Source organism: Sipha flava, unplaced genomic scaffold (genome assembly GCF_003268045.1).
Source record: "Sipha flava isolate LNK unplaced genomic scaffold, YSA_version1 100_pilon_pilon, whole genome shotgun sequence".
NCBI classification, from domain to species: Eukaryota; Metazoa; Arthropoda; class Insecta; order Hemiptera; family Aphididae; genus Sipha; species Sipha flava.
Genome location: NW_020271714.1, coordinates 1014857 through 1038492, shown reverse-complemented (window position 1 = coordinate 1038492; position 23636 = coordinate 1014857). Strand labels below are relative to the sequence as shown.

Genomic DNA, 23636 nt, shown 5'->3' with positions numbered 1-23636 from the left:
AAATAGTTAATTGTTAAATTATATTCAAAATTAAATAGTTAGTGCCTAGTACCCATCGGCTTTAATAAAACAAAACCTTTTATAATTAGTTGCATTTATTATAGTTCTAGTAACAAATAATAAAAATGTAATATTAAAAATGATTTGTCGTCCTTGAGAAATTACCACCCTAAGCACTAGCTTATAGTAATAACTGGGATATACGGCACTGATTAGAAGCTTTACCTGCGTTAGGAAACTGGTGTTTGTGGGCGGCATAAATATTTCTCAACACAATCGGTATCGGGTGCATTTAGCCCCGATCGAAGGGATTAAGGCGGAAACGAAAAGCCGGATTAAGTATAGTAATGAGCTCAAGACGGAAAAATATTAGAAAAATGAATACAACCATATTTATTTTCATGTAGTCTCCGGTAACACTAGTATCGTGTTCACCGCGCTCCATCGTAATATTATTGAAAATCTAAAACGTGGGGAAAACATTTACAAAAATACTACGTAAGCGTACGTACAGAGGCGCGAGAAGACAGATGGCGCTCGCGGCCACATGGTTAACAAATCGCATGCTACCGGCGGAAATTGTTCGTGATAACGGCACCGCAGAACCGTTTCGCGGTTTTGACAAAAACCTTTGGATACGCGATCACCGACCAACTACAGTACCGATGGATTTGTTGAGCAGACAAGGGCTGAGGACGAACGGCCAGCGGTCCGACGAGTTACGCAGGATCAGTTGCAAGATGAGAGTGTTCAACCAGCCCAGTGGCGCCATTTCAGTTTCTTTTTTAAAAGTGTGCAAGCAATTAAAAAGGCCAATTTTTTCCCAGCACCAGGCCAACATTTATGATTAGCAGTGATTACTTGGTCCTTGTAAACCTTCAATAAACTTTCCTTCAAACAACATTTTTAGTGATGAAAATGAAACTATGAAATCTAGCAGACACTTTTCCAAAGACTATTATTATATGACTACTAAAGCCGGTATTAAAGTACCTAGAATGTGGCTGTGTTATTCATTAGTTTTAAACAAAGTATATTGTGAGTCTTGTTGGTTGTTTGCGGATCGAAAAAATCATAAACTTAAATTAAATTGGATAAATGGTATAAATGACTGGCAACAATTAACCCAAAAAATTATCAAACATGAAAACTGTACACAGCATGTAGAAGCCATACAATTGCGAATAATTTGGTTGAAAAATGGAACTATAGATAAAAACTTGGAAAAGCATATATCCGAAGAAGCAAAATTCTGGAGAGAAGTTTTAAAACGATTAATAAAAATAATATTATGCCTTACCGCAGGAAATACTGCATTGAGGGGAAATGAAAGAAAAGCTAATAGTAATTCTGAAGGCAATTTTTTACGCACAGTTAAATTGATGGCAGAGTTTGATCCTATTTTAAGTAAACTTTTATATAATGAATAATTAAAAATAAAATATTTAAGTTGGAAGATACAAAAGGAACTTATTAAATTATTGGCTGCTGAGTTAAGAAAAAATATATGTGAAGAAATAAAAAAGGCACAGTGTTTCTCAATCATAGTGGATTCAACACAAGACATAGCCAAAATTGACCAAGTTTCTGTGATACTAAGGTATATGCTCATAACTTAAATTTAGTAATTGCTGATGTTGCCAAAAGTTCATTAAAAATGTCTACATTTTTCGATATGGTCCAAAATATATATTTATATTTTATTACGGAGGTATTTCCGCGCATGAAGGGCGAAGTAGTCGCAACAAATGGCACAATTATTTTAAGTTCTATTGACAAAATAAGTAAATGATTTGAGTTCGTCTAAGCCTCCAGCGTAGACAAATTGTTAATGGAACAAATATGCTGAATCAACGGCGCTATAATAACTAACTATATGCAGTTAACTAAACATTCTACCCCCTCAAACACCTTCCAAATTTAATTTTTTTCCAAATGTAACCCCCCCCCCCCCCAGTGAAAATAAATCCTGGTCACGTCCCTATGCTGAATGATCTTAACTATGATGATATGGGTCCATTATCTAGCGAGCTAAGGTAAATAGTCATATGTTTTTCTAAACACCAGCCTATTTGCTTATGTACTCAGTACGATATAAATCTTCGTAATTTGGTACATATGCTGATAATTGATAACACGGATGAAACTATTGGATCGGTATTTCTATTCGATAAAGTGTTCACAGAAATAAATATAAATATAAAATATGGAATCTAAACGAACAATTTAAATTTAGAAATATTTAAATATTCGCTAAATATTTCAGTAATTATTGAATTGCATGGGTTACAGATATCTATAAAACATTGAGGATCATGAAAAATATAGAGGGGTTTCAACAGGCCTCGGTATTTTCATTGAAATTGCGTCTTCGATGACTAGTGAGACGTTCATGGTGAGTCATGAAGAGATGATAGTTTTTTTTACTTTGAAGAATATCATAACTGCGGGTCTGTATAGATGTTATAACGTGTACATACGATGTCCGATAATCGCGCTTAACACACGTAACGCGTGTGCACAATCTAAATGGATAAGGCAAAAAATTGTCAATATTACAAACGTAGAGGTATTGTTCGCTTTTTTTTTTTTTTATGCGAAATTAAGTTTTTCTCGTGTAACATGTCGGACAGAAGTGTTTCTTTCGCGTTCATCAAATTTTTTTTCCGCGCGCACATAAAAAAACGGAAATCGTTTACGCGAAAAAAAACTTTGTGGCCGGAAAACTCACTAATCTTTTGTATATTTTGGATGTTTGAACAGCGGCAAGAGAAAAGAAAAACGTACCGGTGTATAGAATGTGCGCGTGTATAAACGATTATCATCATCATCATCATCATGATTATTATTACGGTGATGATGTACGCGCTCGGATATCCACGGGCGGTTAAGTCGGAGAAGACAATGCGGAGACGGGTCAAAAGACTCGGACGCGTTAGATGAGTTTGTTATTATTATTTTTTTTTTCCGTTCGATTCTGTTCTCGGCCGGTATATTTTCGTGATCGTCGCCAACGTATGCGCTCACGACCTTGTTCGGTCGATGACAATGGGATTTGGTGACGATCATTATACGAGCACACGGGAGGCGTCGTCGTCTTCTGCTATATATACCGCGGCCGAGGCCAGCGGACGCTGTTGTGTTCCGCAACGCTCGCGAGTGCTCTTTTACTCGTCCACCGCAGCAGCAGCAGCTAACCCGGGCGATGATGACGATGACGGCGGCAGCGGCGTTGGTGATAATGATGATGATGATGACGGCAGCGGTGATGGCCGTCGTGACCGCGGCGACGGTCACCGTGGACAACGTGGCCGTGCGGTTGGGACTGCCCGAGGGCCAGGGCCTGTCGGGCGTGTGCTTGTACCGGAACGGCGCGGACAAGCGGCAGAACGTGATGTTCAAGTCGGTGGCGTCCGCGCGGAAGAAACTCGGCGCCGGCCGCGATTACATGGTGGCCGGCGACCTGGCCGCGGACCGCGTGTACGAGGGCACGTTCGCGCGGCTCGCGGACGGCGACCAGGTGGCCCGGTTCGGATGCAAGGGCGGCCAGCGGTTCGAGATCGCCACGCCGTTCGTGGTGCCGGAACGCGACTTGGACACCATACTGGCCGTCAAGGAGTCGATGGAACGGCGGTTCGGCGCGCAACCGTCGCGTCAGCAACCGCACCGGACCGTCACCGAGGAACACGTGTCGGTCACGTTGCGCGGACTGCGGCCGGCCACCGCGGCCGACGGCAGCCCCGTCACCGTCGACGTGTTTCAGTTGTACAGGCGGCCCGCGGCCAACGGCGGTGGCGTGCTGTGGGACGCGAAGGCAGCCGGTACCGGGGCGGCGGTCCCGCGGTACTCGGCGTTCCCGTACGCCAGGTACTCGCTCCCGTTCCCGGTCAGCAGCCTCGTGTTGGCCGACCTACCGCCCGATCAGATGTTGGCCGTCAAGTTGCGCCGTGCAGCCAACGGCAACCGCACCGAGAACACCGTGTTCATATACACCGGCGGCCTCTATCCCCGGGGCACGGCCAACCTGACCGACATGCTGATGGACGAACGCAGTGGCGGCCACGGCAGCATCGTCGCCGATCCGAGCCCGCCGGACATCACGGACGCCGCGGCCACTTCGTTTCAGATCGACGCCAAGTTGGTGCACCGCGACTCGTACGGTAAGCTTTCGCCGCTCGTGTACAATAATTTTCGGAGACGTCTTGTCGCGGACTTTCACGGTCGCTACTGGCCGCCCACCCTCGAATCTCTTTTTGTTCAAGTATTTCACGCGACCGTTTCGATTGCCGCTGGTCGAAAAGTTCTCCGAACAGATGTTTTCATTTTCTAGTTGATCCTTTGGCGCAAAAAACCCGTACACATTAACAACAATACCACACGCTTTTCCCTCACATCTTCAGAACAAAAATTAATAGTTGCGCGACTCTGTACACGATCGAAAAGTTTGGGACGAATGGAGTTAGACGGGAAATACGTCAACAATTTATAAGCCGACAATGCGTAAGACCATTGATTTTAGAATGTATTGTACTTTAATATATTTTAATGGTAACATGTCGGTATAGGAGTACCGAATTGAACAGTAATAACGCCATAACGCATTAATTTGTTTCAAATTACTAAATCAATATTTAGGTTAACTAATTTTTCACCCCAAAATGCTGTTTTATTATTTAAATAAAATATATATTTATATATAATATCTATTATTCTTATAAGTTTCCCATGAGGCTTGCCAGGGGCGGACTGAGAGTAATTTGGTCCAGGCGGAGAAAGATACGACCGGCCCAACATTTTTTTATACAATTACTGTTCATCTGATGAAAATTTTCATTTTTTTTTTTTTTTATTTTATCTCTGTACCTATTTAGTTTTTATTTTAACAATTTCTAAAATTCATTAAATTCATTAAGTTATAGAATTTTTTTCTTATTTTTTATATTTCATCAAAAGAATATATTCAGATATTTCTAGAGGCAATGTTGCACTGTGGTGCAAATAGAATAACATAAATATACTTTATACATTCGAGCACAAGACTAAAACTATGTTATTTTTACAAAACTATGTCTGAATTTCATTATTCAAAAACTTCTTACTTTCTGCTCGTTTTGCAAGGATTGACAAACAAATTTCCATGTTAGAGTTTAAAAAATGTAATACTAAGAAATTATTAAATTAAAATTTTTCAATAATTTATTTCAAAATATAATGTAGGTAACTAAATTATTAGAATTTAATTTTTTCAACAAATGGGATTGAGTTTCAAATATAGGCATAACTAATTTCCTAAATATTTTTTTCAGTTTATAAATAAATAGGTACTATATAAGTACATTTATTATGATTTAAGAACCCACAGGTTGTTCATTACTTTTAAATTCATTAACGTTAGTAAGCACACTACTTTCAACAAGTGGGATTGCGTTTCAAATATTATCACAAATATTTTCCTAAACAATTTTTTCAGTATATAAATAAATAGGTATTATATAGGTACATTTAACAATTAAAATTATTTAATAATAATATGTAAAGTATATAGGTATGCACCTATGTAACTAATTTTAATTAAATTATCTATAATTGAATTATGTAAAAATATAGGTAAACTCATTTCTTGATCATTATTGAAATGTTCAACTACATATAAATCAATGGTTCTTTAACTATTTCATTTATATTACTGTTTGAATGGTTCTAAAGAAAATGTTGTGTTAAAAATATAAATAAGTTTTATACTTGCACTTTTGATAGTAAAATATTTTTTTTCTGGAACAAGTGTACCTAAAGTGTACGAATAAAATGATACAACATAAATTGAAAGTTGCTTATTGTATAAACCTGTACCTGTACCAAGGCATAGTTTAGTAAATTATCTCAAAAAAAAACATTCAGCTTCCTTTACCAGGCAGAGGCACCTTTTGGGTATATTGTGTGAAGAGGGATAGATGTATAATTAGGCTTAGGGACTTCTAGCATTTACATACTTTTTTAAATTATTTTTAAATATAGCAGAATGCGAAATAAATTCGTTTCTCAGTGTCATGATATCAGATCTAAAATTTGAATGTGCATATTTTTGCATATTTGATAGACTTTGCAAGAAAGTGCATATTTTAAAATTGTTATGCCTATTTTGCATATTTTGACAAATTTTTCAAATTTTATTATTTAAATTTAAAAACTATAGATACAAATAACATATATACATATTTCAACTGATCGAAAAAAAAATGTACTAAGAGGTACTTCCAGTAATAGGTTATTTGCAAACTATCTCTCATATCTCGTTATAATTTTTATGTAAGTATAAATAATACTATAAACCAATATCGACCGTATAACCCGCTGGATATCAACCAGAGATCGATAAAGATAATAGTCGATATAGAATAGATTATTTGTTTAGTGTTCAGTTCAGTCGATTATTATCCGTGATTGTTTTTGCGTCTCGTAAACACACAACGTCGAATCATACTTAAAACCTCGTACGTATATATTATGTAACATTGTGTAATGCCGAAAGTACAACAGTCTACGAGTAGCCGACTAAAAAGTTTTGTTTTGGAGTTTAAACATACATTTACATACATACATCCAGTGGCGTAGCCAAGGGGGAGGGGCTAAGGGGGCTATAGCCTCCCCCATGGGCCGTGTTTATATGTATAATGTATCTTGACTATTTAATAGAATCAATGGATGCTCGTTTTAATCAAAGGCTTATTGATGTTATGCCACTTGAAGGACTTATTCCGGCCAATTTAAATATGTATGACGATAAAAATATTATAAAAGCTGCTAAAATATATGTCCAAGATCTCCATGATGATACCTCATTTACAATCAGGGCTGACCTGTTCATATGGAGGCAACAATGGAGTCAAAATACTATTTCAAAACCGAATTCTGCTCTTGATTCACCCTCTCATCGCACCAATCTTCGACCTAACATTAAAATACTTTTACAATTATTCGCCACGTTACTAGTTACCTCTTTCACTCCGGAAAGAACGTTTTCAGCACTTAATCGCTTAAAAATTTTTTTAAGAAGCACCATGTCGGAAAACAGACTGAATGGGTTAGCTATGGCTAATATAAATAAAAAAGAGCAATTCCATGAAAGTGAAAAAATAACTGAATTTGCCAGAAATTCGCCTAAGAGAATGCAGCTGTCAGAGTGGAGCAAGTGACTGAACACTGAAACTAAAATTATTATTATTATTATAAATTATAAATTAATAAATATTTTTAAAACTATACTAAAATGCTTGAATTGCATTTAGAAACTTGGTGGTAGATGGTGGGGGGTTAAGGGTGAATTCTCATATCCTCTCTTACCTTACTTATCCAAAAAAAGTGGTTAGCCTCCCCCCCATTTAAAAATCCTGGCTACGCCACTGCATACATCCGATGGACACGTTTTATTTTGTGAACTACGTGGTAATTTTTTTTTTTTTTAATGCATATAAATGCATATTATAATGATTTTAGTAGCATATTTGCATGCATATTTGTGTATTTTTTAGAGCTATAAGTCCCTAAGCCTAATTATAACATAATTATTTCTTTAGTAAAACGATTGTGACTTCTAAGTAAAGCTGAAGTATAAGAAACACTCAGAATTTAAGTTAAGGTACATAATCAAATTAGTATTTAATAATATATAAAAAAAACAGCCAACATCTTATCTTTATTTTTAAAAAGTTAAGCTTTCGTTGATTTTTATCATTTCCACAACTAAGTAATTCAATAGCACGTTTTATGCGGTACTTTTCAGCTCCGCCTTTAACTGATTTTTTAAACATTGAATTATTAATATTATTAATTTTAATTTTTATTATTTCGTAATAGTTTAATAATAATTTTTAAATATAAAACAACAAAACAAAAAATATCTGATGAAGTTTAATCGGTATCGATAATTATGTATGATGGCCTGGCTTACAAATAAAATGTATAAATTATTTAAATTATTTATATTATATAATGCTATTTATTGACATTTTACATTTTAAATTTCTTCAACCCCTCTCTTCCCGCCGAAATTTTCCTGCGTTCGCCCCTGCTATTAACATTATTGTCTTAATAATAAATTAATTTATAACGCTAAAATAAATTTTTGATATAATTAATAACGAATAATTTTTTTGTCTTTGAGATGTGTCATTTATGGACTATGCCAGGGGCACCGAACACGTACTTTTATGGGGCAGTTTGCCCATTCATTTAACAATGGTGGTGGTTGTCTGTGTGGTAGGTTGGGTGGATACATTCACACTCTAGTTACTAAATCTTAGGAATGTACAAATTAAGTGACGGTCGATCTATAGATGGTAGGATGCTATAATGCAATAGAGCAATTCGTCTATTAATGCATGTCTTTATACCATATCAAGTATAAAGACGTACATTGACATTTATATCTATTTCGCACACATGATGAAACTAAACGCCTCTCGATAGTCAGTGTTTAAAAGTGATTATACAGCATGCAGATACATATTTTAAACATCTTAAGATAGTTACTTAAATTACCAATAGCCCAGTGAATCATTTTTAAAACATCTTTTTTTTGATGACAGTAGTTTAAAAATGAAATAAACTGTTTTTTGTTTTACATTTCTTTAATTTTAATTACGTATTTAATATTTAAATAATTAAAACTATATTTATATACGTTTCAAATTGATATTAAGTGTTTTTTTTTCTAAAACCAATATTAAGTAGATAAGCAATAAGTAAGGTAAATAGGTAATAATTAATACCTAATTTATAATTATCATTTTCAGTCTACATGATTATTGCTTTATGATAAAATATGAGGCATTTTACTCGATCATAATTTATATTATTATTATTATGTGCTATTTTAAGCGGCACATTTAACAATAAATACAATTTTATTCTAAAATAGACCTTATAGTGCGGGATGTCGGTTATAACCCCATACCCCCTGGATACGCCACTGCTGAATATTACTTATCTATAATAGATAAAATTGGAATGATAAATTGCGAGCGACTTTATCATGGTTAATTTTACAATATAATCATTCAATTATGTAACCTGTCAGTATTTTGTTCTAACTTTTTAGGTGGTGGTATTAACAAATGTTTATACTTTGCCCCACTAAATAAAATACAAGTCGACGCTACAGTACCATGCCACAATGGTGTTGGTATTTACGTATGTAAAATCATTACAATAGTTTTAAAATCAAACAAAAATATATATTAAAAGCATAAATAAGGCATAATAGAAAACTGATTGTGTAGAAAACACATATAATTGAAGCAGTTGATAATAATCGTTAAATCACAAAATCGTATTATTAGTTGTTAATGAACTTTATTATGTGCATTGAAAATATTCGAGAAAACATGACTAAAGCATTTTTTCAGTAGACAATAGTCTTTGTTTCACAGTTAATTAAAAGATATGAAAACTTATCAAAAAAAAAAAAAAAAAAAAAAAAAAAACATTTCGATAAATATAATAAATTATGTCCCTTTATTTTTAAATAAAAAAAAAAAATAAATAAAAAAAAATAGAGTCTACAACAGTATTTAAAAATTATTTTTTGATCTGATGAAATTAAATTTTAGAAATATAATCTCACCAAATATATGGTTTAGTTTTAAGCGAATAGTATTTCAAATTCCTCCAGTAAATACATTTATAATACTAATATAATTTGTAATATAATTAATAATTGATATAAAAAGAATGAAAATGACTTAATAACAAATGTATTAGCTATTAATTATAATATTACTATACCGTTTTACCTTATGTACAAATATAAAAATATATATATATATTTATTTAAGACATATTTAATAGATTAACCAAGTTAAGTAAAATAGCATTAATATATTTATATATTAATATTATTAATATATAATATATAATATATATTATAAATATATATTATAATATATAATATATATTATAAAACATTAAATATACAACCAATGGATGTTTAACAAAATAAAACTGATGGATGATTTTTCAGTTATAGAAAAAAATTCTAGGCAACTAGGCTAGACTAAAACCAATACAATATTAACAAAAATTAAAAATTACATAATATTATTATATTGTGAGAATCGAAAGTGCATTCTTTATATTAAGATATTAAAATATGTATATTATTTTACTAAGTTGCAATGATATGTGGCCTGAAGTAGTTAAAACTCTTATAACAAAAATGCCACATTCTAGAGTTAATTTAAAAAAAAGTTTAATTTTACCTCAGTTTATACAATTATGAATATTAAATGTGAACGTTCTATAGAACTGATTGTTTATTTATCAAAATATTTTAATAATTTTGTTTTTTTTCTAGATATACTCAAAAATACAGTAAAATGCTATACAGATGGAATGGTTTACAATGGATATCCATGTCGAAATTCTGAAGTTTGTATACCTCTAGGCTGGTTATGTGATAACCAAAAAGATTGCCTTGGTAAAGAAATCAAAAGAATTGTTCCATATAAATCATTATAGTATATTAACATGGAAACTATATATATAAATATATATTTTTTTTTTTAATATTATAGAAGGGGATGATGAATACAACTGTTACAATTCAGGTACAAATAATGGGGAAAATACTGAAGGTACTAGCAATTTATATAACAATAATGATAACTGGTATTATAATCGTGGTACATGTAAAAAGTATGAATTTCGATGTCGATCGCGGAGAATGTCAGTTTGTTTACCAAATTCTTGGTTATGTGATGGACGAGTAGACTGTGACGATGAGTAAGTAAAGAAAATAATAACAATTTTATAAAAAAATTTGTACTGATCATTGATATCAATTATACACAACAGGTGGGATGAGAATGAGTTCAATTGTGATCGAACATATGGTGGACTAAGACCTTCTATTGGCGACTACAATACTCGAGAAGACCAAACATGTTTAAATAAAAATAATTTTAAATGTTGGAAAGGAACAGGGTGTGTATCTCTCCGTGCAGTATGTGATGGTATTAAAGATTGTTCAGATGGATCTGATGAACGTATATGCGACAACTGGAGTTCACACTGTGATCAGTTTACAGAATTCAGAGTAATGAAAAAATATATTTGCCAACAAATAATATTTACAAATTATAAATTTATTTTTTTTAGTGTTTGAATAACTATAATACATATAATGCACGTAGTTGTATACCTCGACAATGGGTATGCGATCTCCAGGACGATTGTCCACATGGTGAAGATGAGTCAGTCACCAGTTGCTTAGGAATGGATCACCCAACATTTAACGGTCTAGAAACTGATATTGAGGATTTTTAAACAAAACTAATTTTAATAAATAAATAATCTATAATCATTAAATATTGTTTTTATACAGTATTAAATGTAACCTTATCATCTGGCTTGCTCTCTAAAGAAAATGGTGGTATACGACAATCGAATAAATGTCCATCTTCACGTTCCATTCGAAATGTTCCCCTATAAGTAACAGAATAAATTACACTTCTAGTTTTACTAAAATATATTATAGTACACACAGTAAGTTTCTTATTTCAAAGATTTTATCCTTACATTTTTAGAATTAAAACAACAATGATCCAAGAAAAATATTAAGATATAATAGCAACAGGTCTGTTGTTAATGGTAATTAATAGTTGTTGCGTCAATAATTGCAATAGCAAAATTTTACATACATTTGGATAAAATTATGTCATTCTTTACACTCCAACAATAAGCATAATAAAGTTATAAATATTTAGAAATTAAAATAATTGAAATAGTAGCCCGTATAATGGCGCTTAAATATAAATTTAAGTTAATTTAATCTAATTTAGTTTAATACTTCATAAAGAAAATTTGTTTAAAAATAATATATTAATATTAATAATATCAAATGAGTAAGGCAGAATTCTTTCTAATCTGGACATTAAGGGTCCACTTTTAAATTTTCCTAAACTGGGGCTTGGGACAGAATGGTCCCCTTGCCTCCTCTGGAGATGGCCTCACATAGCAAGATATGTATTAAATGATTTTAATAGGTCTTGCTAATTTGACTATAAATGATTATTATTAATGCAAAACAATATCAGTGGTAAGAAAACATAATAATGTTAAGGATTTTGAAAAAAAATTTGGTTAACTATGTAGTATTGAGATTGAAATTAATTTTGATAATCAAATAATTGATTTAAAAAAATTAACTCATCCATATACTATTCTACAGACATTTTTTAACTCATTTAGATTATTTTGGACTCTCAGTAATATGGCTCCACCAAATGACAAATAAAAAGATTACTATACTAAAAAAAAAATGTTAGTCCATGAAAACTAAGTAATATATTAAGTTATACTTTATAGCAAGAACAGTAATGATTTTTTAATTTTATAGCTTATGTTTGAATTAATACTATAACAATTGTATATTTTTTTTTTAAAAAAAATAAGAATATAGTATAAATAATTTTAAAAACTAACCACATATGTCCACTAGGAGCTTGTAAGCTCACATGACTGCTGTACTGAAAAGCTGGTGATTTTTTTGAAAGTACAGGTTCTTGACCTACCACTCCTCTTCCACGAACAGTTTCTAAGGTTCCAGATAAACTAAATATTCTCCAATGACGTTCTCTCAGTTGAACACTTTGTTCGCCCAAATTTTCTAATCGTATACAATATCTCCACTAAGAAAAAAATATAATAAACAAATAATTTTAATAAACAAGTTTTGTAAAAATAGGTATAATTTACCCAATAGACAGAATTTGTTTGTGATTCTCTATATCCCATATAAAATGGTATTACTGTAACCCTAATGTTTTCAGTAGTTTCTTTATGAACATCTGACAATTCTAACCAGGGGTGATTTTTTTTTTTGCCATGATCTCAATGTTTCTTGTGCACCAAAAGGTGGATCTACAATGAAATTAGATAATGAAATAATAAGTAATCATAAAAGTTTACATATATATTAAAATAATAAAAAAAATTAATTAAAATTAAAAATTATTAAATAGTTAATACTCATAAATTAATACATATTAGAATATTAACTGAAAGAATAATTTAATGTTTAATACTTAAAATAACTTAATATTCTTAGGACAAATATTCCATGACAGCACTAAAAATTAATACAATTCAAATAAGTATTAATTTATTAATTTACCCTTATTTGGATAATACATTAGAAATTTATCAAAAAGCTCATGCTGTAAAGGTTGTTTTTCAGTCGCAGTATATGGAAGTATGTCTTCTTGGGCCACATAATCTAGACCAGGTATTGCGTATAAACTACGGCTAGTATCTTGATTACCTAAAAAAGTAACTGCTTCTGTTTGTGCTCTCTGTAATATGGGGCAAAATAAGTTATCATTTATTTGAATTTCGATTAAAGCATTTTAAATATAATTACAATGAACGGACAGTCTCTTTCATCAATCAAAGTTTGATAAAATGTATGTGTTTTCCCTTTGACATCCTTACCTACAGCACTAAAATAATTTAAAAAAAAGTTACTAACTTTGGTTAAAATAATTTTAACAAGTTGTAAAATGTTTTTACCTGTAACTATAGGTAAATAAATTTGGTACAAGAAAAAGTTTTTTATCAAATCATATAATATTTATTTATTACAATTCTTACTTTTCTGTTTTATTGATAATATCTCGGTCATATACTCTAGCTAACCATGGAAATAATATTACTCCTCTGTATCCAAATATCCGGTGAAAAAACAACTGACCGGTTTCATACTTCTCTATGGACTTTGGTAGATTCAATTGACCCACTTCTATCAATCTAATAGTTAAAGTTTCCAAATTTTAATGTACAAATGAAAATTAAAAATAGTTCACAATACCAAAATCTATTATAATGTATTACCTGACAAATGAGCGTTTGCATACGAATAGTACGTTACTTCGACCAATGTTTTTAAACATACTTTATAAATTATATATAAAATTCAATTACAAAAGCAAAAAAATTAGATGTAACTCAAAAGCATAATTTTTAATTCTTTATTTTTTTAACAATTTCATTATCATCGATTAAAATTTTCATCTGTCTACTCTTAATCATGGACTTGGCCCTTGATAACATTAAAAATGATAAAACAGATTATAGTTGCAATTTCGCAGACATGTTTGAGTGAAAAGATGTTCTATCCACCTTGATCCGTGACACGGCTACAGATAATATAAACGTCTAAATTATTATATAAAAGTACAGCCACTGATGCATAAAAAAACTAAAAATAAATAAAAACATAAAAAATAATTTGATATTTAGCAGTGTATGAAACGAACTGTGTGATAACAATTCGGATAAAATTAATTTCAATGATAATAACGACTACTGTGATCCATGCTGTGTTTGATGTATTGTGTATAGTCGTAAACTATAATCCGTCTGTTTCGAAACTCAGCAGATTGGTCAGCCGTTAGAATTGAGTGTTCCTAAATTCAGCGTTTCTTCAATCCGGTGGAGGGGAGGTAACTAAGCGAATTGTTTTATCAGGAATACGTAATTATCCGGTTGGACAAACGAAGATCCAAATGGATTTGATAAAAACTACGCGCCAAATTCTAATTATATATCATTTATGTGATTTGCAAGACATTTCAGTATTTCACATTTTTTTGCTATCTAGTGACGAGCACTGAAGCACTTGACAGTCGACTGTGTTATAACATTATTATATTCTGTGATTATAATGGAAAGTGAAAATATGGGAGTTAATAAGGAAAAGAAAAATTAATAATAAAGAAATATAAATATATTTAAATAATAAAGAAAATAATAACAAAAAAAGAATTATTATTTTAATATTAAAAATGTTTACCTCGACTGAATTCCTGTTAAGTCTAAAATGACTTAAGTCTAAGTCATTGTACAAACTCGTAACTAACATGAAGTTAGTAATACGGGCTTTAGTATTAAGTTGGATTTAACAAGAACATTGTTTTCTTATTTAAACATGTATTCATTTCTTAAAGATGATTTAAAAAAATATGCAATGAGATGAGATATGTTTTGAAGACCTAATTTACAATTTTCAATTAATATTTTATTCGATTATATTTTGTATTTTATTAGTTAATTCATAACAATCGACAACCTTGCTTGGATATAATTGATAATTTGTTAACACCATAGCGGTTGATGGCGGTTGAACGTATTAACTAACTTGTTACAACGCAATGCTCCAAAAAAAGTGTCTCCAAACTCCAATCAATCCACTGGAGAAACCGCTAGATTAGTTGATGATTTTCGGAACACACGGAATATAATATATATTATACGCCTATGGTTAAACCCGGCATTAGTCGCGCTATATTCGAAATGACCGCACTTTTTTTTTGGGTATTAAATAAAACATTTACGTTTTATATTTCAATCATCGACAGACAGTATTAACCTTTTAAAAATGTTATCGATTGTATATTATTGACTCGTGTTATATGAGTATCAATAATTGAAGTATAAATGTAAATGCTCTATTAACGGTGTAAGAAAATTGCGGTCATTTCTACCATAGCGAGACTAACGACGGCATTAAGCCGGGTTCACACCACACCGTGTCACGTCGTGTCTTCTAAAATAATTATTTCTGATTGGCTGAACCATATTGTTACATCAAGGCAGTGGTGTATCCACGGGAGGGGTTCATGGGGTTTGAACCCCCCCCCCCCATTGACGGTATTTTTTAATTATTATATTATATTATTTTTAAATTATTCCAATAGTTTAATAATAATTGATTATTGATTTTATTGATTATAATTTAGTAGTTTATACGTCATTAGTTACCAGTATCACGGTTATCAAGTTGGATTGGAGCACGACCATAGAACATGTTCTATGACACGACCGCGCTATCAATTTAACAATTTGGTGACAATTTGTGATAATGTGGTTTTTTAAAACAGTACAAAATTTGTATGACCAAGGGGGGGGCAGAGCCCCCCCATTTTTGTATTCTAGTAAATTTTCAGAGCCCCCCCCCCATTGAAAGTTCCTGAGAACGCCACTGCATCAAAGTATACCGTATAATAAATTACAAGTTACCTCACTAACCATAATATACCGTCAAGTTGATTTTATCCAACTTTTGAACGTGTAGTTACAGATTTTAATAGTAATAATTTAATATTCTATGATAACATTATTCATAGTAACAAAGGGCTCGGAAGGTGTTGCATTTGCATGATTTTATTGGGCTATTCAATTTATTAGCAAAGTAACCTTGAAATTATTTTCATGACACTATGAAAAACCTAATGGAAACATTTTAAAAGAAAATTTTAAATTTCAAACTATTTATTTTATTTTATCTTATATATTTATATCTAGAAATTATGTTTAGCTTAATATAATATATTAACATTTGTACTGTTATTTACGAGTAAATATTAATTTTTTTTATTTAAAAAAAATCTTTATTTATAAACATTTTTGTGTTAAAAAAAATTAAGTGCATATTTTTTAAGCATATTTGTACTTTTTTAAGCGCATAAGTGCATGCATATTTAGTACATTTTAAGTGCATTAAGTTCCGAGTTCTTAAAATTATTTTAATTTATACTGTCTACAATATAATTTAATATTCATCAGTTATTATTTATTGAAACTTATGAAGATATTTCATATCTAATAAATAACTGCGAAAATACGTAATCAAAATTTGATAGCATCACCATAAGATATATATTGGTATCACACATTTTCAAAGCACACAGTCTGGTAAAATACACGTCACCGTGTAGTGTGAACCCGGATTTATAGTACCATATTATATGACAGTACGTAGATAGTATTTGGTATATTCAATATAGGTACTTAGATCTGTGTCTATCAACTACACTTGAGAGCCGACATGTTGTCGAGAGTCGTGTATCAGTTTATGATTACTGTTTCGTGAATTGAATTTGACAAGTTGGTTGAACTGAGTCACTGATTCAACTCCCATAGTTCATTTAAAATAGTCGATTCTGATTTAATTTATAGTTTTATATATAATATTATATTTTTATTATTTTCTATTTTAAATAACTATTTCATGAGCCACATAATCCCTATTTTTGCTTATTTGCTTCCCCTCTAGGATCAGTTCGAGTCAGTCGAACGGTAAAAAGACGTTTCGCTCCTGTTAATTATTAAGATAGAATATTTGGTGTTATTTATCCATAGGACGTTTAGTCCCCAGTATTTCAAATCGCTTTGTTTAATTTGAATTCAAATTACTAACAACACGAATAAATGTACATAATTATTTAGATTAGAACACATATTCTTTTTTTAAAAAATATTAAATATATCAAATTTATATACCATATCATATCATTATTATATTTAAACTCATTACAATGTTTTTTTTTACTTTATCCACATAATGATTTGTTTTTGGCAAATTTATAATTAAATTTTTTTTATAACATTTTATATCACATATATTTTTTTATGGTTAGGTTCTAATTACCAACTACGTTATGTAATTTATTTCCCAATGTTTGACAAATAAATAATAGTTTAAGTATCGTCTGTCGATAATAAGACCTTCAATAAAAATATTCCTAAAATTATTCTAAAAATAATTTTTATATGGAAATATACTTTAACGTGATCCAAACACAATATTCACCAACCAACAAATGTTTGATAATTTTAAATTTGTAAATGTATTATATTTTTATATCTTTTCCTTCTATGAGTTCCTATACGTTCCGGATGTTATATATGATATTGGCAATGTAATTCCTATCAAGTGATACCCGAAATAAATCTATTGATGTTGCATTGTACCAGTTAGTGGCGTATTTTCAATTTTTTCTGGGGGGGGTCCACAGTTTATACATAATTAATATAAACTATATTATATTATAATAGTTACGTCCTTATGCAGTTTTTGGAGGAAGTCGAACTAAATATATAATGTAATAATCGTATAGTCTTATGTAATATTATATATATGTACCTATATATTGTATTTAGCATTATATATAATAAAGTAATGTTATAAAATAAATTCCAGTTGTCTCGATTCTTTGGCCAACTCTTCTATCACTTCATCAACAGTAATTTTAACTTCCCTGTGAATGTTTAACATACCCAATTCTGCAAATATGTAAGAATTGTTGTTCATTTTTTATTTTTTGGAGGTTCTGGGGGGTCCAGTACCCCTGGACACCCCCGTAAATACCCCATTGGTGCCAGTCACGGAAATTCTTCATCCAAAATATTCTTGGTCTTCTTCCTCTTCTTCCGACACTGCTTTTTACTTCTATACTTCCTTGTAATATAAGCTGGATTATATTGTATCGTTGATTATTGATAATGTGTCCAATGTATTCAAGCTTCCGAGCTTTTATTCTAATTAATAGTTCCTTCTCTTTGCCCATTCTTTCCAGTACCCTTTGGTTAATAACTCGATTTTTCCATGCAATTTTTAACATACGCCTATAAAACCCCATTTCAAAGACTTTTTTTGAAATTAAACTCAATTTATTTTTTCTTTAATCAGTAATAAATATATATGAGGAACTTAATTTTAAATTTTCAAGACTTTTAGTTAAACCGAAATTATTTTATAGATATTTTCAAAAAAAAAGCTAATAAAACATACATTTTCATGTATGTAAATTATTTTTTCAAAAAAAATCTTTTGGAATCATACCATCAATAGCAAACGGTAATATAAACATTCATTGAAAACTTCAAGTCTCTAGGAATATTATTTATAAGGTTACAATGAAAAAAAAAAAATCAATATTGTCTAAAACTATTAGGTAGGTATATCCTATATTTTACCATTTTTTTTTTTGCAACTTTTTGTTAATTTTTTGCAGTTGTTTAGAAAACTACTGGGAAATTAGTAGTATGACACTCCCAAAAATAATAACTACAATCCATTTCCCATCTTCTTATCTTTTATTCTTTAGTTGGTGATGTTCTGAGCAATTCCTCTGCACCATTGAGTACAATGACACAAAAAAAGCATATCATGGTAATACAAATACAATGTGAATCTAAAATTAAATGGTCCACCAATCAATAAGTAAAAATACCAATAAACTATAAATGAAATTGGAAAATTTTTATAGAACATAAAATATAAATTATTATCAACATCTGTAGGTACTTAACAAAAAAATAGATATATATATATATATTAAAAATAAATATATATTTATTTTATTTCAACATTTATAAAAACAAAATGTTCTACTTTTATTTTAAGTATAGAAACATAACCACATTAATTTTTTTATAAAATTACAAAATTAAAACAAAAAAAATTAAGAGGCATTTTTGGTTCTATCTTCTTTATAAGATTAAAAAGGAACTTAAATGGTCACTGTCATAAAAAGGTTTAAACAGATAAATTTAATTTTTAAATATAAAACATTATTTTCAATCTTCTTTAGAATCATATCGTTTGATATGAAGTATTGACATAGTTTCAAAAAGGCAACAACATCCACAATTTACAGCACATAAAGTTTCTTTACTAAACCATTCGATTAAATGATTAGCATGACCACCATGCCCACATTTTAAACAAACATGAGATGCACCTCTTACAGTAGAATTACATAATGAACATTTGAGACTAAACCGTAGACACTGAAGGCAGTATCCATCTTTTACAGAGCCATTACATTTTGTGCAATCAACAATAAATCTGAAATAAAATGCACTACTTTTTTGAGTTTGATGTTTTAAAAACTTTTTAACACTGGCTTGCTGATCTAATAAACCTAAATTATCTAATACATCCATGTATGTTTTTTTATATTCATCATAGTAAACATCTTTTTTAGAACTGGAATTATCCAACAATAAACCTTGATCACAAACTTCAAAACATTCATTTGAGTCCTCTTGTCCCCTAGAAAAGCTAAAACCTTCGAAGAGACTATTTGAACGGGTGTGGACAGGTGTAGGGGTTCTGTCTTGTTCAATATTTTTAAAAACAGGATTCGGATCAAATACACAACATAGTAAAGCAGCAGTTTGAAAATCAGAATGGCCTGCATAATGTGAAATTAAGGAATCAATCATATGCATTGTAAACGGATGGTTTTTCCACTCATTAATTTTGTCAATGGAAGACGTAACTTTTTTTTTTACATTGCAGTTTATATTACAGGCATATGCTGCTAGTGTCCAAGTTTGAACTAAATCCTTTCTTTTAATTCCATTTGTAATCCAAGCATTTTTTAAACAAGTACTGAAAACATTTGTTATGTCCAGTTCATATTTTGATGCTAAATCTTTATTAATTGGGAATAAACATGATACATCATAAATTGAAATTATAGGTTTGTCTGAATGGTTGTCTACTCGATTACTTTTAAAGCTCTGATTACTACCATCGGTTGGAGAATGTTTATTGCTGAACCAATTAGGTTGAAGTTTTTGTAGTGGAGTATTATTGGCGTTATCAATTTTTTGTAATGATATTGATGGAAAAAAATCTGTTTTTCTTCTCGGTGGAGTATTAAACCATAACAATGCACCATTATTACAGAACTTTAATCCCATAGTCTTATGTTGTAACATATTAAAAGAATCTTGGCAAGACATGTAAGTACTGGTACGTTCATAATGGGATGGTGACTGAGAATATATTGAATATGTTTTTTTGTCATCTTCAGTGAATTGAGATTCTGAAAAAGATATACGAGTTTTTCTCAGAGATACAACAAGTTCACGAAGACAATACTGTACACAAGTTAAATTCTTAGAGACTTGTTTTACAGCTGCATCATATAATACCTTATGAATTTTATTTTTCATACCAGCATCATAAGTACACTTGGTTATTTGAAATTGTGGTTCAACATTTTCAGGATAACCCAATGGAAATGTCATATGAACAGATAATGAATTATTGTTTATTTTTACTAACGCTATTAATATACGTCGATCTGGATCTTTTTGTTCTATGAAAACTTCTGAACCAACATTTAATGAAAGAAATTCTTGATGTAAATTTAAAGTAGGTTGTTCTTCACTATCTTCACTATTATAAGAATCATTACATGAAGATATACTTAAATTACAATCTTGGGTCTCATTTTCAAAACTCATATCGGTATCATTGGGTGCATCGTTAGCCACATTACTTATTTCAGAGTGTTGAGTAATATAATAGTTATCTAAATCATCAGTACATGGTCTTTCATTAAATTCCATAGGCATTTCTTGAAGAAATGGAACAACATGCCATAATCTCATAGTTTGATCTTTTGACCATGTTATCAATTCATGTTCAGAAGTTTTATCCTCATTATTTTTCAGCCATTGAAACTCTAATATCGTATCTGAATGACCAACAAATGTATGTATAGGAGTGTTGGTTGCACTTAAATTCCATAATAATAAGTTATTATCCACCCTTTTTTCTAGAGGGACCAAAACTATTAATATACCATCACCAAATGGCGTATACTTAGCTCTCCAAACAGGTGTAACAGTATTTAAAATATTTTCAGTCTTTTTAAGATTGTTTATTTCAAAAAACTTCACAGTACAATCTTGACTGCAAGTAACAAATTGATTTTCATTAGTATAACTCCAATCTAAACAACGTATATTATTCTGATGAGCTGTTATATAATGAAGAGGATGAGATATTTTTCTTTGGTCCCATATTTTCACATCTCCGCAATGAGCAGTAGCTATTAAATTTTTAGTTAAATGATTCCACCGCACTCTTGATGCTGGAAGAATAGTTGAAAGTGATAAAGCTGGTCTAGCAGTTGCTCTAATATCCCAAATATGAACAAATGAATCCAAAGACGTTGAAGCCAAAATATTTGGATCAGTAGAGTGCCAATTTATATCTAATATAGCTCGTGTATGACACCTTAATTTTGTTGAAGAATCAAAATTAACATTGTTTTTCAAATTAAGTAGTAGCAATTGGGTATTGTAAGCTAATGCACATATGTGTTGATTATGATAAGTTGGATTCCATTCAATCCCATTAATTTCATACTTACATATTCTAGGATATAGAATATTTGGAGATTTATGAATATCAACAATACCATATTGTTTAAGGCCAGCTAACAATACTATGGAACCGGTGTAATCTACTGCCATTTTATTAGCATCAAAATCTCTAATCTCAATGATATTGTAGTCACTACTCCACCTTGTAGCCATTATATATCGATCTAGAATTTAATTAATTCAAATTAAATTGAATATATGTATATATATAAATGTATATACTACACTGTATTCTTAAATAAGTTACAGTTTAGATAATTAACTTACTATATTCAGAGCATTTATTTTAAAATTAAACTCAGCACTATAAAATATTCTTTGAGGATTGTTTTGAATTTTAGGTTCTAGAAAACATCGACATTTTGCATAACAGCCGGAAAATAATTATTATTAAAACAGAAAATAAAATTTAAATAAAATATTAAATTATAACAATATATTTTGACTTGAATAATGAAAAACAAAAAAATTGTACGAAACAGTTGAATGAAGGTTATAAATACTTTTGAAATATTATAACTGTAACATTGGACTTAAAATAGGTCTTATATTATAGAATTTATTTCATCCTTCAGCATAAAATTAATATAATCGCTTATAAAAATAATTTTAAATGTAAATTACAAAATTAATTATTAAATTATAAAAATACAATCAAAACATAAATCTTATATTTCATCATTTTTGATATATTATCAGTAATATCGTATCATAATATAATCAACTGTTAACAAATTAATATAATAAATGATAAACACAAAAACGCGGCAAAATGATGAATAGTAACCAATTTTTTTTTGTTATTTAACTATTAATAAGCCTTTTCCAAAATAAGCATTATGGCTCGACAGTTTTATTATATATGCGTATCAGTGGCGTATACAGAAAATATTTTCGGGAGGAGCTATTATGGATAGAGTTAAATTACCATTGCTATCTAAGAATTACTAACAAGACACAGTAGGTATACCTATACCTATAGGTACTTACCAACATATCATTTACAGAATATCCCAAAACAATTTGACGTTGGACATATATTCTAAATTAGAATAAAGCACCTTTAAAATATAACAAACTTTTAAAATAATTTTTAAGTTTTTTATAACATTTCGGCGGGGAGTTCTGTACCCCACTATCCCCCCCTATATACGCATATGTATAGTTTAAATATAACAAAGACAATATTTTATTTTTATTTTTTTAATATTATAATATTATATTTATATATTAAAGATATCTTATAACTACCTAGTTAGTTATACCATAGATTAAATATACTAATAATATATATAATATAAAAAATATATTTAATCTATAATTATACGTAGTACCAATTCAATTGTCAATATGTTTTCGATATCGGATGACGAAAGTGTTTTAATATTCGTGAATTCAATAAAGGTGATTCAATAATAATGCAAATAATAAAAAAATACATATTGGGTTTATCCATACTGGAAATGAAATAAAAACGTTAAGTGTGGATTGACCTAAATTATACTAACAATATATTAATACCTGGATCATTCATCCATCCATCCAAAAAATGTATTTTTATAAACTTTTAAAAATGAATATAATGACAAAAATTAAAACCATTTCCAAAC

General features: G+C 30.3%; 4 protein-coding genes across 4 annotated transcripts; 2 read left to right on the top strand and 2 right to left on the bottom strand.

Moving 5' to 3' along the window:
• The first annotated feature begins 926 nt into the window (after positions 1–926).
• LOC112679678 (zinc finger MYM-type protein 5-like) lies at positions 927–1430 on the top strand. The gene has a single exon (XM_025549570.1). The coding sequence runs from the start codon at positions 927–929 to the stop codon at positions 1428–1430; it is 504 nt and encodes a 167-aa protein (XP_025405355.1).
• Positions 1431–3124: 1694 nt separating this feature from the next.
• LOC112679387 lies at positions 3125–11364 on the top strand. The gene is made up of 5 exons (XM_025549180.1): positions 3125–4160; positions 10352–10474; positions 10572–10779; positions 10852–11092; positions 11155–11364. Exons 1-5 carry the CDS (start codon positions 3206–3208, stop codon positions 11320–11322), a joined length of 1695 nt encoding a protein of 564 aa, XP_025404965.1. The 5' UTR covers positions 3125–3205; the 3' UTR covers positions 11323–11364.
• Positions 11121–14497, bottom strand: LOC112679395 (polymerase delta-interacting protein 2). Its single transcript, XM_025549186.1, is given in 10 exon segments — positions 11121–11302; positions 11394–11481; positions 12481–12686; positions 12754–12876; positions 12878–12918; positions 13172–13349; positions 13418–13496; positions 13648–13803; positions 13888–14095; positions 14176–14497. Coding segments are annotated over 9 exon segments (945 nt in total). The 5' UTR covers positions 13947–14095; positions 14176–14497; the 3' UTR covers positions 11121–11287.
• Positions 14498–19287: 4790 nt separating this feature from the next.
• Positions 19288–22528, bottom strand: LOC112679379 (GATOR complex protein WDR59). The gene is made up of 2 exons (XM_025549167.1): positions 22294–22528; positions 19288–22190 (listed from the first exon to the last, which is right to left on the bottom strand). The coding sequence occupies exon 2, from the start codon at positions 22177–22179 to the stop codon at positions 19417–19419; it is 2763 nt and encodes a 920-aa protein (XP_025404952.1). The 5' UTR covers positions 22180–22190; positions 22294–22528; the 3' UTR covers positions 19288–19416.
• Positions 22529–23636: the final 1108 nt, after the last annotated feature.

Bases quoted from the DNA above. Each gene is read 5' to 3' on its own strand.
- LOC112679678 (XM_025549570.1), top strand. From the start codon at position 927: ATGAAATCTAGCAGACACTTTTCCAAAGACTATTATTATATGACTACT.
- LOC112679387 (XM_025549180.1), top strand. From the start codon at position 3,206: ATGATGACGATGACGGCGGCAGCGGCGTTGGTGATAATGATGATGATG. The intron at 4,161-10,351 runs GTAAGCTTTCGC...TTTTTTTTCTAG, and splicing joins GGTGCACCGCGACTCGTACG to ATATACTCAAAAATACAGTA. The intron at 10,475-10,571 runs GTAAAGAAATCA...TTAATATTATAG, and splicing joins TAACCAAAAAGATTGCCTTG to AAGGGGATGATGAATACAAC.
- LOC112679379 (XM_025549167.1), bottom strand. From the start codon at position 22,179: ATGGCTACAAGGTGGAGTAGTGACTACAATATCATTGAGATTAGAGAT.